Source organism: Quercus suber, unplaced genomic scaffold, assembly GCF_002906115.3.
Source record: "Quercus suber isolate HL8 unplaced genomic scaffold, Cork oak 2.0 scaffold_7, whole genome shotgun sequence".
In the NCBI taxonomy this organism is placed as follows: Eukaryota; Viridiplantae; Streptophyta; class Magnoliopsida; order Fagales; family Fagaceae; genus Quercus; species Quercus suber.
The window spans coordinates 3,292,013-3,307,122 of NW_027069473.1; the positions used below are offsets into that span (position 1 = coordinate 3,292,013).

The window sequence follows — 15,110 nt, forward strand, 5'->3', positions numbered from 1 at the left end:
CCTATGTCTTTTGATAAACTGTATACAAATAAGTTGTTCCCAAATATAAATAAGTCTACTTATTTGCTTAAAATCACTTTTTGTCTTGCCTTTAAGCAAATAAACTAGTGTAGACAATTGATTAGGATTGAGTTGAACAATTTTAGTTGAGTGTAGTTTGCATTGATCAACCATACTCTTAACTTTGTTAATACTACCATTGTCATGGTCACTATCATCATCAACATTAGGACTATCCATAGAACTGGGCAACTCGATAAATCTAACCAGATTTAAATAAAAAATGGATTGATTTGGTGACTAAGGCGGTTAACGACCAGTTTTCTCCCCATAATATGACAATAGCAAGTTGAGTGGCAGGTTCTCTCCTTCAAAATTCAACAAACTCGGCCCATTCGAACCTTTGTTTCTCTCTCTCTTAGTCTTAGATTTGTCGAGATATAGTGAGATCCCAACCAGATTGGGTGAGATCATGATCAATTTGGATGAGATCCAACAAATTTCTGCCACAACTGAACTAATCCCCACCTCTTCTGTTACTTTTTTACTTCATAGCTGCTGCTACTAGTTTTAGCTGAAATGCCTGCCACCCATGAAAAGCTTGTTCTGTTTGATTTGTAGCTCCTTATTTGTTGATTGTGGGCTGAGCTTTCCTCCACTCAATGTAAACGGGTTAAGTATAGGTTTAGCATAAACTTGACTTGATTCGACCCATGAACACCCTTACTCAAACATCATCATCATTATTGTCACTCACCATTGTTGAAACCATTATTACCACATGATGACTATTACCACTATTGTAATTTTTTTAATAATTCAACTATTCTAACAAGAGGAAATGAGAGATTTTAATTTTAGATATCTCCATTGAAAATACTAGGAGGTGTTAATTATTTGAACTACAATACCCTTGGCAACACCATAACAATATTGATAGCAAGTAATTGTGGTTAATATTAACATCAAATGTAGTAATTATTAAGATATTATAATTTCACCTTTTAAAAATATAAGAAAGTTGAAATGAATATTGATGAGATTGAAAATTTCATCAATTGCAACTAGAAAATTGAAAATTGAAAACACTATAGCAAAATAATTTTTAAATGTGTGAATAGTACCATAAGACTCAGTTTTAATTTTTTTTTGTTGTTGAATAAAGTACTTGCAGCTCCTGTAAACAATGTATGGGACCCACTAAAAAACGCCCACAACTGAAAACATTTTTCAGCTCTGTCTATATAATAAGTTGGTTCTCTCTAAGAGTCAAACAAAAGCCCAACGAGGTGATGCATGCATTGCCAGGTTAATTTACCATAATGTCTATGATATATTTCTTAAAAAGGTTAATTACCAATTTACCACTGCATTAGGGAACACTCTATTTGCAATATCTTATCTATTAAAAATTTAAAATATATAATTTTTTTATGCTAATTTTTTTTTATATACCACATGGCAAAAAATTTAAAAATTAATTTATTATTAAAAGTTAGGTTATTTGAAAAAAAAAAAATTGAGACAAAAAGACAAAAACGAAAAATAAATAAGTTAGGCCAAATGCATTGAAATAATGATCTCATGTCTAATTTTATGACTAGACAATTTTTGCTTACATGAATTTATTATTTTTTGTCGATCACTTACAATTACACAAATAAATAAGTTATGAAATTAGGTATGAGAAAAATTTTATTTGTAATATTGTTAATTTATAAAAATATAAAAATATAATAGAAGTAATATATTAAAAATTAAATATTTCATTTCATATTTAGAAAACAAAGCCAGTTTGTTATAATTATTTAAATAATAATTTTTTATATTTAAATAACAATACATATATTTTTACATACTTTTTAACTTAGAGATATTTTTAAAAATTACATAAAAAGTATTACTAAACGTAGTAGCAAATAGAAAAAAGAAAAAAAGAAAAAAAAAAATTTATAGGCCAAAACCCTCTCCATAAAAAGAACTGACAGACGGAGTCCTCGAAAGAGAGTAGCACTGAAGTCTGAAGTTAACCTCACATTCATTTCGCCAAACAAAAAAAAGTTTCATCTCTCATCTCTCATCTGTTTGTGTGGAAAAATGAGGACTTCCCTCGTGAGATCCGTACAATCTGCCATAGCCAGAAGTAGCAGAAGCAGTAGCAGTAGCAGTACTTATGTGTGTGCTCGCGCATACTCATCGGACTCTGTCCCTGAGCGCAAGGTCGCCGTTTTGGGCGCCGCCGGTGGGATCGGCCAGCCTCTGGCTTTGCTCATGAAGCTCAACCCTCTCGTTTCTAAGCTCTCCCTCTACGATATCGCTGGCACCCCCGGTGTTGCCGCCGATGTTAGCCACATCAACACCAGATCTGAGGTCACTCTCTCTCTCTCTCTCTCTCTCTCTCTTTCATTTCTACGGTTTCGTTTTCTACCGATCTCGGATTTTTTCAGACTAGTTTTAGCCCTAAACTGGATTTAACTTTACATCTGTGTTCCTGAGAATTTCTCTCTTTTTTTTTTTTGGTTCTTTAAAGGAAGAAAAAGTAAAAGAAAATAATGATCCTAGACACACAAAATGAAAACAGATTACTTGTTGATTTTCTCACTCTCACTCTCAGAACATATATTATTTTTCTTCTTCTTCAGATTGGTAATATTTTATTGTGAATTGTGTAACATATGGTCAGTGTGATTAACATTTAAACTGAATTTGATATTAAAAAAAAGGTGTGTGGATATGCGGGTGAAGAGCATCTGGGAAAAGCTTTGGAGGGAGCGGATGTTGTTATCATCCCGGCTGGTGTCCCCAGAAAGCCCGGTATGACCCGTGATGATCTCTTCAACATCAATGCCGGCATCGTCAAATCTCTCTGCACTGCTATTGCCAAATACTGCCCTCATGTCAGTCTCTCTCTGCATTTTTTTTAATTTCCCATTTCACTTGTAAATTGCTGGCACTTTTGTAGAAATGCAAACCCACCCTTTTACTTTTTTCAAAATGAGAATCTCATTATAATATGACCTTCCTTAAGTAAAATGTTTTTTTTTTTTTCTACTGTGTTCGTGTTCTTGTTCTAGAATGAATGTTTCATTGATTTGATGTGTGAGAACAGGCCCTTGTTAATATGATAAGCAACCCCGTGAACTCAACGGTTCCCATTGCTGCTGAGGTTTTCAAGAAAGCAGGAACGTATGATGAGAAGAGATTGTTTGGTGTGACTACCCTTGATGTGGTTAGGGCTAAGACGTTCTATGCTGGAAAAGCAAATGTGAACGTTGCAGGTATACCTACTACTTGTAATTAGTTCTTGTTTTTTGTCTTAACTCTGTGTTTGGTTGCTAAAAAAAATAATGTAAAGAATTGAAAGTTGTAAATCATACTTCTGTTTGCTTTTCTAAAGAATTAAAACTCAGTTCAACAAGGCAATATGCTTATATTAAGGCTCCTTTGAGTTAAGGATTTCATTTTCATTGAGTCTTAAACATGAGTTTTATATTTTAAGAGTTGATTTTTGGTTGTGAACTCTTTATCCTTCAATTTTTACTTTCCTTCAGATGTAAGGAACTTATATGTGTGTGTGTGTGTGTGTGTGTAGCTCCTCTGCTGACCTGAGTTTTTGTATTTATTTGCAGAGGTTAATGTACCAGTTATTGGTGGCCATGCTGGCATAACTATTCTCCCACTATTTTCTCAAGTACTTCCTTTGCCCCTCAATCTTCCTCATGATCTCTTCTATTGAATTGTATCTCTTCCATTGAATATTAGATAATATTATTTTTTTCTTGTAAAATCTGGTTTGCTGCTCTATTGTTGATGGAGAATTTGCTAATTTGAGGCTTTGTTTTAATAGGCCACACCAAAAGCCAATTTGTCGGATGAAGATATCAAGGCTCTTACCAAGAGAACTCAAGATGGAGGAACAGAAGTTGTGGAAGCAAAGGCCGGAAAGGGATCTGCGACATTGTCAATGGCGTAAGTCTTGATTGATACCCATCCATTTGTATTTTCTATCGATATTTAGTTATTCTGGACTAACTTACCCATTTTTCTTGTAGCTATGCTGGAGCCATATTTGCTGATGCTTGTCTAAAGGGACTTAATGGAGTTCCAGACGTAGTGGAATGTTCATATGTGCAATCAAATGTCACTGAGCTTCCTTTCTTTGCATCCAAGGTGATTAACCTGAACTCATTTTTTATACTAATTTTTATGGGTCTTTGCTTATTTCTATGCACGCTTATCATTAGTTCTTTTTAATTTTTGTTACTAATGAGCTTTGGTTTAAATGGCACTCTCTACATGGATGGATGGAGAGATGTTGCGGGGTCAAAACCCAAATGTAACTCATCAGTAAAATAAAAAATGTAAAAAAGTTTTTGGACTTTTTATCTGTAACTTGATGCAATGAGCTCTTGCTCAACTAGCACTGTCTTCACTTGGCAATTGCTAGGTGGAGGTAAGGTCCTGGGGTCAATACTGTGCATTGCTGATTATAAATGCTAGGGTCAATTTTTTGTCTTTTGGATATAAGTAATGTTTTGGGTCAAATTAATGATTTGAAACAGCTTCATTTTACTCGGGACTGTTACAAACAAAGCTTGCCATTTTGAACTTTTGTGTGCATTGAGCAGCTAGTCTGTCCTTTTTTTTTTACCTAGTAAATTTTGAGGCTTGTCTCGTTGTATTTTTCTGCTTAACAGAGCTGTAAAAAATTAGAGGAATAATGTCATTGACTCATTGTTTTCATATATGTTTTGCTCCTTTCTGTTGAGTTATGAATCATTCTTATTTTGTTGGTCTGGTCAGATATTTACTTAGTAACATCAATCTGATGCACGGGAACACATTTAATGTATTTATTATTTCTAGTTCTTTTTCTTGTCCCGTTGATATTGGAAACAGCGCAAGTGCAAATAAGGCTTTATGGTCATTTGCACTAAAACTTTTTTTAATAAAAAGAAAAAAAATTCTATTTTTGCAGGTGAGACTTGGAAAGACCGGTGTGGAGGAGGTTCTAGGGCTAGGTCCTCTCTCAGACTATGAAAAAGAAACCTTGGAAAGCCTGAAACCCGAACTCCTGTCATCTATTGAGAAGGGTATCAAGTTTGCCAACCAGAGTTAGATGCCTATATTATTTGTGGCTGGCGTTGTGTGTCCACTCAATGAGAAAAGTCAGCGAAATTTTGCTTTTGTTATCTTTAGTGTTGTATTTGTTGCTCCAAGTGGCACCGGCTTTGCTCTTTTGGTAGGCTTTTTATAAAGCAAAGATTCCATCAATAATTCCCAGTGACATGTTAAGGCAGGGATAGCTGTGAACTTTATCCAATTAGTTGGGGATGATTATTCATCTTACTCATAATTATTGATTACGGATATGCTATTTGCATGGGTTAATTTGATCTGTAGATTGTCACCTGTTCTTGGTTTGGAATTTGAGAAACGATGATCTCATTTACTCTAAATGTGAAAAACAAAGTAGAACTTGCTTTTAAAAAAAAAGCAAAGATCCGGCAGTGTTGAAACTAAGGGTCTGTTTGAATATAACTTTTTTTTACTGAAACTAAAAACACTAGCAAAATAATTTTTAAATATAAAAATAGTGTTAAGAGAATCATTTAAATTTTTTTTTTTTTTAATAAAGTGGTTGTAAGTTCTATAACACTGCATGAACAGTAACTATCTTCAGTAACTTTGTTTTTTGTTTTTTACAGTGTAATCACGTGGTTACTGTTTATAAGTGCTGAAAAAGGACAAAAAAAAAAAAAAAGAAAAAAAAAAAAGAAGAGAAAATGCAAAATGTGCAAACGCAAACGGAATCCAAACGGCACCTAAGTGCCATATTTGGAAACAATCTTGATTGAGCTCAACTAAAATGTAGCAACTAGAATCCTATGGTTCAGACATTTGTGTGTTACTGATCGACTCAAAAGAGGGTAAAAACCAACCAATTAAATAGAGGCCGAAAAGGAGATGTGTGCAAAGATCTGTATAATTAATTAATTAATTTATTGCTAAATGCAAAGACCTATATTTTTAAATGCAATTCTGCGAGATATTGGCTACTTCTAACCAATTTTGAAACCTTATTACATTTTAAACTTAAACTATTTGTAACCACATACAGGCTGATTTAGAACACATCTGACCTGTTTTGACCATTCTCAAGTTAACTTGACCAACTTTTGTTGCATTGCATTGCATTGTTGAAAGGACAAACAGGAAAAACCTAGCATAAAAACCTAGCATCAGCATTCTAAAATCGGGGGTGTCTAGCAGTTGGTGGCAATGAACCTTTTTGCCGGGCAAAAAGGTTCCCTCTGTCATTACAATATCCAACGTTATCATACAAAATGGATAAAAAAAACAGAACCACCACAGAAGAAAAAGACAAAAAAAGGTTACAAGGAACCACCTATAGATGTAAGCTGCACGTCATACACCTTAAATATTCAAAACAAAAGGCAAAGCAGCCGTAAACCAAAGCAGCTCCACCATATCCTATGCATTCTCAAGAATTGTCAGGTGCCACAATTGCAGATTAATTTACATCTGCAGAAAAATTAGTAAGCTTGTTAACAACTGCAGCAAAATTAGTGAGCTTGCTAACTTTGGGTTTCATTATGTCAAAACTGGTACTGATCACACGCACCCCCCACTCTATAAAACAAAAAAAATCTAAAATTTCAAAGACTTAAGATTTCCAAAACCAAGATAACAAGAAAATTAAGTAATGACATATTATGTAGATAGCTTTTGACAAATCGAAGATAAAACTGGAAAACAGAGGTTTCATTGATAAAATCTTCCTAACAAGGGAACATTGAAGACCTTGGAACAAGGAAATATTAAATCTAGGAATTAGTTCTAGAAAAATAGCAGTAGCATTATGGTGGTGGTACAAGATTTCAATCAGAAAAATCTTTAAATATCAATGAATATCGTTTTTGGTATCTTATTAAAGATTTTTCCTTACACTACAAAAAAAATTTTCAGCAGCTTGCACCTCTATCTAAAATAAAGGAGAAATTAGCGGGGAAATGTTTTTTTTTTTTTTTTTTGATAGGTATCAGGTTGGCTAATAAGAACTTAAAGAGGGGAAATGTTGTAGCAGTGGAGGTGGAAGGCAGCATGAATTGTGAGGATACAGTAGAAAGTGGTTTTGAAGTGAATTTTATGCCATGGTAGTAAAGTTTTGGAGGTTTGTTACGCATGCCAGTGGAGTGGATAGCCAATGTACATTCCAACAAGAGGGAATTCAAACTGTGCTAATGCTTTTCAATCTAAGTTCGAGGGAAAATAAACACAGTGAACATTCTTTTAACGCTTTCTGCAACATATTACACATTTCACTGCAGAGAACAACCTTGGGAAAACACTCATTAGCAAATTTATACTTTCACATAAACTGACAAAGTCATAGGAAAAAAAAAAAAACCCAGGGACTTCAGTTCTGATGCAATTGGAGCTCAAATACAGAAAATAATCAGTTTAGATACTACCCTGAGAAAGGAAAATTGTAGTTTGCAACATCTTAATTTTTGAAGTATAAGCAGAATAATCTTCCAAAGCTCTGCAGTTTAGTAATTTTAAAAACCATTGGCCCAGGTAATTTTCCCTAGAAGTTGAAGTTTTTGGATGAAAGTTGGCAGAAGTGTAAGAATGATTTTGCAGTTCATTGGATTTTTTTGGGGGTAAAAAAGACATTGTCTCTTGGCCAAAAAATTTGTCAAGATTCTAGCCTATTGCTATGGAAAATTTGGAAATATTAACAACCTTACAAATTGAGAAAAGCTCAACTTTCAGAGATAAGAAGGCACAAAAGTTGCTCCCTAGATCCCTGTAAACGGAAAATACTTGTATAAATATGTAATTGGGGGGAAGTTGGCTCACATAATACCAAGAACAAAGACAAGCTAGGATTAACGAATTACATCCAACATCAATGAAAGCTTTTGTTTTGTTTTGTTTTGTTTTTTTTTTTTTTGAGAAGCAACCTCAATGAAACCAAGATATGGATTTGATGCACTCCATTAAAACCTAAAATTTGACAATTAAAGACTTTATCTGCACTAAGTCAAGCCATTCATGTACTTCGAATTATAGACGCTATAGCTTATGTTTTACAGAATAAGATTTAAGCGCTAAAAATAGTTTTTAATAAAAACCATAATCCAAAAAGGAAGATAATCCCAAGAACTTTTATATAATAAGTTTTTAATTGAACCAAAAAGGAACATAATCCAAAGTAAGTTTACCAAACAGATTTCCATATTTATCCTCATGTTGAAAAATTCTTTCCTTCTTTTTTTCTTCATTTTGCTCTTCTTTTTTTATTGAATTTTTCCCTATAGATTGATAACTTGCTTGAACTAAAAAGACAACAAAAACAACAAAACCTAGCTATGGATCTTCAATGAACTAATTGAGATCAAATGCATATATTTTTTCCACTATTTTCTCCTATTCAAATCATGCTCGGACTACCAAGAGCCTTGTAGCTCAACTGACACCTCCTGATGTTTCTAATTGAGACTTCTAAAGTTCAAATCCCTCCTTCCTCATTGTGACTATCGAATATATATATATATATATATATATCATGCTTGGACTAAAACTGTTACCTAATTCCTTCATGTCAAGAGGACTGGGTAATTCACATTCAAACTCAACATTTTGCAAGAAACCTATCATAAGTGAGAGCATAGGCACATTAATTGGGGAGGCAATGCACCTAGTGGCCTGTCCGGCCAGGTCAGCATATCCCAAAGTTCTTTGGGCTTGGACCAAAACCTTAAGCCCATGGGGCTCAATCAGGCTCAAGTATACTCATGAATGGACTGATTTGGCCCATTGTTCATTTAAATATTTATTTTCTTAAATATTAAGGATATAATAAAAGTCAGATCCTAAAAGTCATAGTTATCTCAAGTGGCTATTTTTTCTTTACGCCAAGTGATTACTCTCTCATTGCTCTAAGTGGTAACTACCAATTCAAGACTTGGATAAATTACATAACTTCCCCATTATTGTGGGTGGTTTCAAATTAAAAACAACTTGCCAAAAAAAAAAAAACTACGGTGCATGGAAAAAATCCCTCATTAAGTCTCTATTAACTAAAAGTTACAGAAACTGACGTAATTTATGACCAAAACCTCTAAACAGAAAAAAGTTCTTCCGTGTTAAATTATCTAAACTCAAAAGACCCATCCTTGTTAACCATGAGAGATTTGGTATACTATATGCGAATTTTGAAATTATATAATAAGTAGTCATTTAATCATTATCATCAAATTATTCACAATAAAATTATATATTATAAATCAAAGTTGTGTCCTAATGATGTGGTTGCACTAGATGGCCTCTTCTTTTTTTTTTATTAGTTTTTTTAACCCTTATGTCATGCGATACTATATGTATTTTTAAAAAATTAACATAGTTGCTCTAAGAGAAACTCTATTACCAAATTTTTGAAAAGTTTTGAAAATTCTAATCCAATCATAGTTCTACTATCAACAGTTTCTTGAATTTTAGAAAAAGCTTCATTATTTATTTTCTATATTTTAATAATCTACAATAATTGCTTGTTTTAACAATAAAAGTTGGGCCATACTTATCCAGTTATCCCAAAAAAACAAAAAATAAAGTTGGCTCATACATATCATGCTAGTACTATGAAATAAAATGTAAGTATACAATTTCAAAGACAATAGATTGTACCAATTAAGTGAACTAAAATTCACTTAAAAGTAGTTTCATTATGCATTTTAAATTAAATTATAAGGCTATGTTTGGTAACTATTTTTTCCCATTATTTTCTGTTTTCAAAAACAATTTTCTATTTTTGAGACTAAAAAACTTGTTTGGCGGGCAAAAAACAAAAACTATTCTCAAAACTCAATTTGTAAAAGAAACTGAAAACATGCAAAAGGCTGTTTTCAGTTTCTAATTTTCAAAAGTCAATAAAAACACGTATTTAATTTAATGAATTTGTCCCATTTAATAAGTTAGCATTAACGTTCAAATCCTAGTAACAATATATTTTAGTATTTTCTATTGTTTCTTCAAAAAACTATCTTTTTATTTTCAATTAACTAAATATGTTTTTGATTTCAAAAATACAAGAAAATTGTTTTTTCTTTATATTCCCAAAAACGAGTTTTTGAAAATAGAAAACAAAAAATATTACCAAACATAACCTAATATATTTTAATTTTTGGTTTTTGATAAAAACTTACATTATATGCATTTGTCATGTAGCTTAATGTAATTTTTGTTATTTCATTTTTACTATCTATTTTTCCATTCAATTTTAAGTATATTGTTGATTTTTTTTTTTTAATTGACATGATTCTTGATTAAGTTCTACTAGGATAATACAAGTGTCTCTATAAATTATACAGAGCCTAATGTGTGGTTTGAAGCTACGACCTTGAATAATCAAGGAAATACTACTCTTTTTGTGCTGAAAAGAGCCACAAAATCTACAAATTAGAAGTACAAATGCATTTGTAAAGTTAGGCTGGGCTGGATCCAGCACATCTCACTGTCACAAAAGCTGTGTGTTGAGAAAAGCAAGGACCTTGAGCTGGGCCGGCTCATGGCAGCAATTTAAGTGTTACCACATGGTGCTGGCTAAGCATGAATTTGGTGACCTAGCCTAGCCCATGGGCTCCCTTAACTGTGATTAAAGTGTTACCTCAATCCCATATATGTATCATGAGCAGAGCATAGTTAATATTATGCTGGGAAAAAATATACAGCACAAAATATGTACATGTTTCATTTGATTCAAAATTTTAAAAATTGTTTTAAAAATTTGCATACAAAGGGAAATGAAAGAAAAACATAAATAGGCATACATAGTGGAATGCTACAGATTTTAACGACAAAAAAAAGCTACATATTAATGATTTCTTTTACCATATTCCAATGTAATAGTATAGGTACGGTATCTTAGCATAATCTCATAAGATATACCCATTCAAAATAATAATTTCATAAGATAGTTATCAAAAATTAATTAAATAAGCATTTAATATATCCACTATATATCTTTTCACTTTTTGGTAATGTTTTCAAGCAAAACAACGAACCCTTTTTTAAAGATACAATAGGATTTGACATAGGAACAAGATATCAATGAGTGTAATATATTATATAGTACATATTTTACTAAAGGGCAGAGCCTAAATTAACGTTTATCTCAATAAAATATCAACTATAAACATTGCCACACCCCCCTCCCACAAAAAAAGAAGACACAAAAAGGAAGAAGGAAAAAATTTCAGCTCCAGGGCATCTGTTTTCTGGCTAAATGCTCATAAATACCATGGAATCTTTATACAAGTATTAAAATCATATCTTAGAACAGTAAAGAATAAAAAAAATTCAAGCAAACAATTCATCTTTTAATAGTATTTACAAATAACAAGAAGCATAATAAATTCATTCAAAAATTCATCATAGTAGAACTTAAAGACAAGTAATGGAAAGTAAAATACTAAATTTTACGTCAATTAAATGCACATCAAGAACAAATCAATTCGTGTAAAATATGGGCAAAATTGAGAAACAAACTACGAGTAAAAAACAAGAAAATTAAAATGATGACATGAATCAGCTCTCTCTCTCTCTCTCTCTCATGAGTATTAGAAAAGTAACTAGAAAAGAAACTGAGAAGTAAACCTAAAGTTTCTGATGTGCTTTCCAAGCATCTCTGGGACACTTGGTCTACAAACATCCTGGAAACCTATGCATAGCTTGAAAGCGATTTGTTAATTTACTAATCCAGTAGATCTTTTTGCCTATTCTGACAAGTTTGGTCATTTTCTATGACAATTGGCAAGTCACCATGCTATTCCAATTGTTTCAGACTCAAAAAAGAAGCTTTATTAATTCAGCTCCAACCAAACAACTGGCATACAAGGTCTTCACACAATAATAGCATGTTTATACTTTATACCACCATGCAATGTCTATTCATGTTTTAAATGATATCCCATAATGGACTGGTGGACACTGACTGAACCATCAAGTTTTAAGGGTGAAAAGATATAATAGAACTTGAATGGCAATATTATCATAAGTCATGCAAATTGAGGAAATCAATGATGGTCAATAACTAAGAAAAGTAAGAATAATGTTTCCTACCTCTACTGGAACATCTTAAGTTCAAGATTAATGATCTGCATCAGAGCCAGATGCAGAGGAACTATCAGTGTCAGAATCTGCATGCAAAATATCAGAGCAAATTAATTAATCTATAGATGGGCTTAGATGGCACTATAATCAAAATCAAACGTGGCCATATGATGATATGTGGTAACAGCCGACATTGAACTAATTAGTATTTACCACTTGAAGATGATCCAGAGCCACTGCTTGAACCGCTGGAACTACTTGATCCACTCACATTATCACCTTGCCTTTCTTCTTGAACAGGGGTGAATTCCGTAACATTGTTTTCAACTGGTTACAATCCAGCAGGTTTTGAATGATATCAGCACATGAAAATTAGATTTTCCTCGAAACCCAATGGTAAATTCAAACAAAAGAATCACCAATCTTTGTGATTTTGAGAATTTTACCTGTTTCAGTTTCTTTTGTTGCCTCTGCAATGGCTGGTGCCAGATTCTGCAAAGATAATAGCACGAATTTGCATTAGCCAACAACACTTTCATGTAGTAAAGAAAGTAAGAGAGAGAAATAATAAGCAATTCATGGTCTCACTGTCTCTGGCATAGCATGATCAGTTTCTCCCTCTGGCTCTGGCTCTGGCTCTGGCTCTGGCTCTGGCTCTGGTTCTGGCTCTGGCTCTAGCTCTGGTTCTGGTTCTGGCTCTGGCTCTGGCTCTGTTTTTCTCTTATTCTTGCTCAAACTCTTTTTGTAGTTGGTCACAAATCTATCTAGTTCCCAAAGTGTTTCGGGATCAACACTGGCTATGTCCACTTCAATCTCATCATCTTGTTGAAAAAGTGCCGAATGCCTCTTCTTGATAATCTGGACAATGTTATCTAGTTTCTCTGAAGGCAAACTCTGAAGGCTTGAGCTGAGCCTCTGCTTCTCCTCATAAGTCATATCCCTTTTGTCAGGATCCTTAGCTTTAGGTTTCTTTGGAATTGAGGTTCTACCCAACTGACCATAACCAGGAGGTTTTGACTTGGGCTCCTCAGTCATTGTCCGAGATTCCGACCTTTCCAAAGTCCTCATCTCCACAGGAGGAGGAGGAGGAGGAGGAGGAGAAGGCAGAAGCGCAGGTGGAGCCGGAGCCGGAGCCGGAGCCGGAGCATGTGCTCGAGGCAGCATTGGTGTTTTTCTAGAAGTGGGTGTTGGCAAAGCTGCATCACGACGCATTTCAGCTCGATTGAGCATTGGAGTCTTTCTTGAAGTGGGTGTTGGTAAACCTGCATTGCGAGTGGTTTCAACTCTCCTAGTGTGATTAATCTCGGCCTCTATCGGCTTCCATTGATCTTCGTATATCTTGGACAACTGCTCAGCCATGATGTGAACATCCTGCCCTTTCGGGTTATACAACATGGCATTACTAAACGTGAGTCTCACATCCTCTGCAAACTCTCTAGGCGATTTATACCAATTCTTATCAAGCCTAGTCTTCACTGTTCCCAAATCCATTGGATGCTTTACAATGGTATGGTAATCATGAAGCCCCAAACCCTTCACATCCACTGGCTTATTAAACACCCAACCAAACTTATGCTTCATCAATTTCGTTAGCAAATCACTACAGGTCTTAAACACAGGACTCAAATGCCAATCCAATTCAACAACATTGGACTTCAACTTCTTCATCTTCTTCTTTACATTATTGGGATTCGGTGCGTTAGGAACGGTCCTTCGCTGCTCCTGCTCCTTAGCTAGAAGCTTCTTGATAAAGCCTCTAACTTGTTCTAGCTCAGTGACTAGCTTCCTCTTAAGCTCTCTAACCTCACTCTTCCTTATCGAATTCAAGGGAATCCGGCGGAAGACATTCCCAATGTGGCTGGACGAGTCGTCGTCGGAAGCATCACGAGGCGGGGAAGCGGAGTAGTTGTTATCGTCGGTTAGGGTTAGGGTTTTGGGTTTGGGTTTGGTTTTGGTTTTGGGGACATTGTGGGAATTCTTGGGCTTCTTAGGGGCTTTTCGGGAATAGACCTTGTTGCCATCTTCCCAACGACGCTTCTTGTCTCTGGCTTCGTCACCGCCTAATGCACCTGAAGCCATACATACATACCCTAATTAATTCCGAACCAAACAAAGCAGCAGCTTTAGGGTTTCGGAAATAATAGGAGGAGGAGATCCTTTAAAATCCCCAGGATTTAGGGGAATTGGTGGTTAAAGAAGAAAAGTTTTATTTTATTTATTAGGGTTTTTGAGTAGAAAAGAAGAGTGAAAAATGGAAAGGAAAATAAAGAGAAAGAGGGTTTGAAATTACTTGAAGAGAGGAAGGAAGGCTCTCTCTCTCTCTCTCTCTCTCTCTCTCTCTCAATCTCACTCTCACACTTTCTTGCTTCGCTCGCTCGCTCTGCGACTGTGACTGAAGAATAGTTTACTCTATTCTGCTCTGAGGGACTGACTGAGGTTGAAAGCACACGCGCTGCTGGGGCGACGGTCCGGAGCGATACATGACAACATTGGTCAATGCCACGTCAGACCGACTCTCCTGTTTCTGCCTTTCTCAGGTTAACATTAACATTAACATTAACATGTTAATGTTATGTTTACATTAGGGCGCTGGCCGTCACCCGATACCACCGACCTCTTTCTCTCTCTCTCTCTTCTCATATATTTTTTTATTTTTTTTTATTTTTTTTATTTTTTATTTTTAATTTACAAAGTAAACATGTAAATAAAGTCACTAAAATCTCTAAATTTATTTTTATTTTTAAGTACTTACTCTATCAGTCTATCAGTCATTCATTTTTTTTTTTTTTTGTATTTTCTCAAAATTACGGATTTTTTATTTTATTTTTTTATATATATATTTTAAGTAGAATCCTTGTGATTCATTTCCCTTTATATATATATATATATATATTTTCGAGTGAGCTATATTTTTGGTTCTTTCTGTTTTTTCTTTACCATCTTTCTTTTTTCTATAATTCATATCATTAGAT

General features: G+C 34.1%; 2 protein-coding genes across 2 annotated transcripts; one reads left to right on the forward strand and one right to left on the reverse strand.

Moving 5' to 3' along the window:
• Positions 1–1,981: 1,981 nt before the first annotated feature.
• On the forward strand, positions 1,982–5,396 carry LOC111992185 (malate dehydrogenase, mitochondrial). Its single transcript, XM_024024020.2, has 7 exons — positions 1,982–2,370; positions 2,724–2,897; positions 3,110–3,278; positions 3,630–3,691; positions 3,848–3,969; positions 4,053–4,170; positions 4,979–5,396. Exons 1-7 carry the CDS (start codon positions 2,098–2,100, stop codon positions 5,117–5,119), a joined length of 1,059 nt encoding a protein of 352 aa, XP_023879788.1. The 5' UTR covers positions 1,982–2,097; the 3' UTR covers positions 5,120–5,396.
• Positions 5,397–6,163: 767 nt separating this feature from the next.
• Positions 6,164–14,724, reverse strand: LOC111992184 (transcription factor GTE3, chloroplastic). Its single transcript, XM_024024019.2, has 5 exons — positions 12,727–14,724; positions 12,585–12,630; positions 12,352–12,465; positions 12,148–12,224; positions 6,164–6,546 (listed from the first exon to the last, which is right to left on the reverse strand). Exons 1-4 carry the CDS (start codon positions 14,215–14,217, stop codon positions 12,175–12,177), a joined length of 1,701 nt encoding a protein of 566 aa, XP_023879787.1. The 5' UTR covers positions 14,218–14,724; the 3' UTR covers positions 6,164–6,546; positions 12,148–12,174.
• Positions 14,725–15,110: the final 386 nt, after the last annotated feature.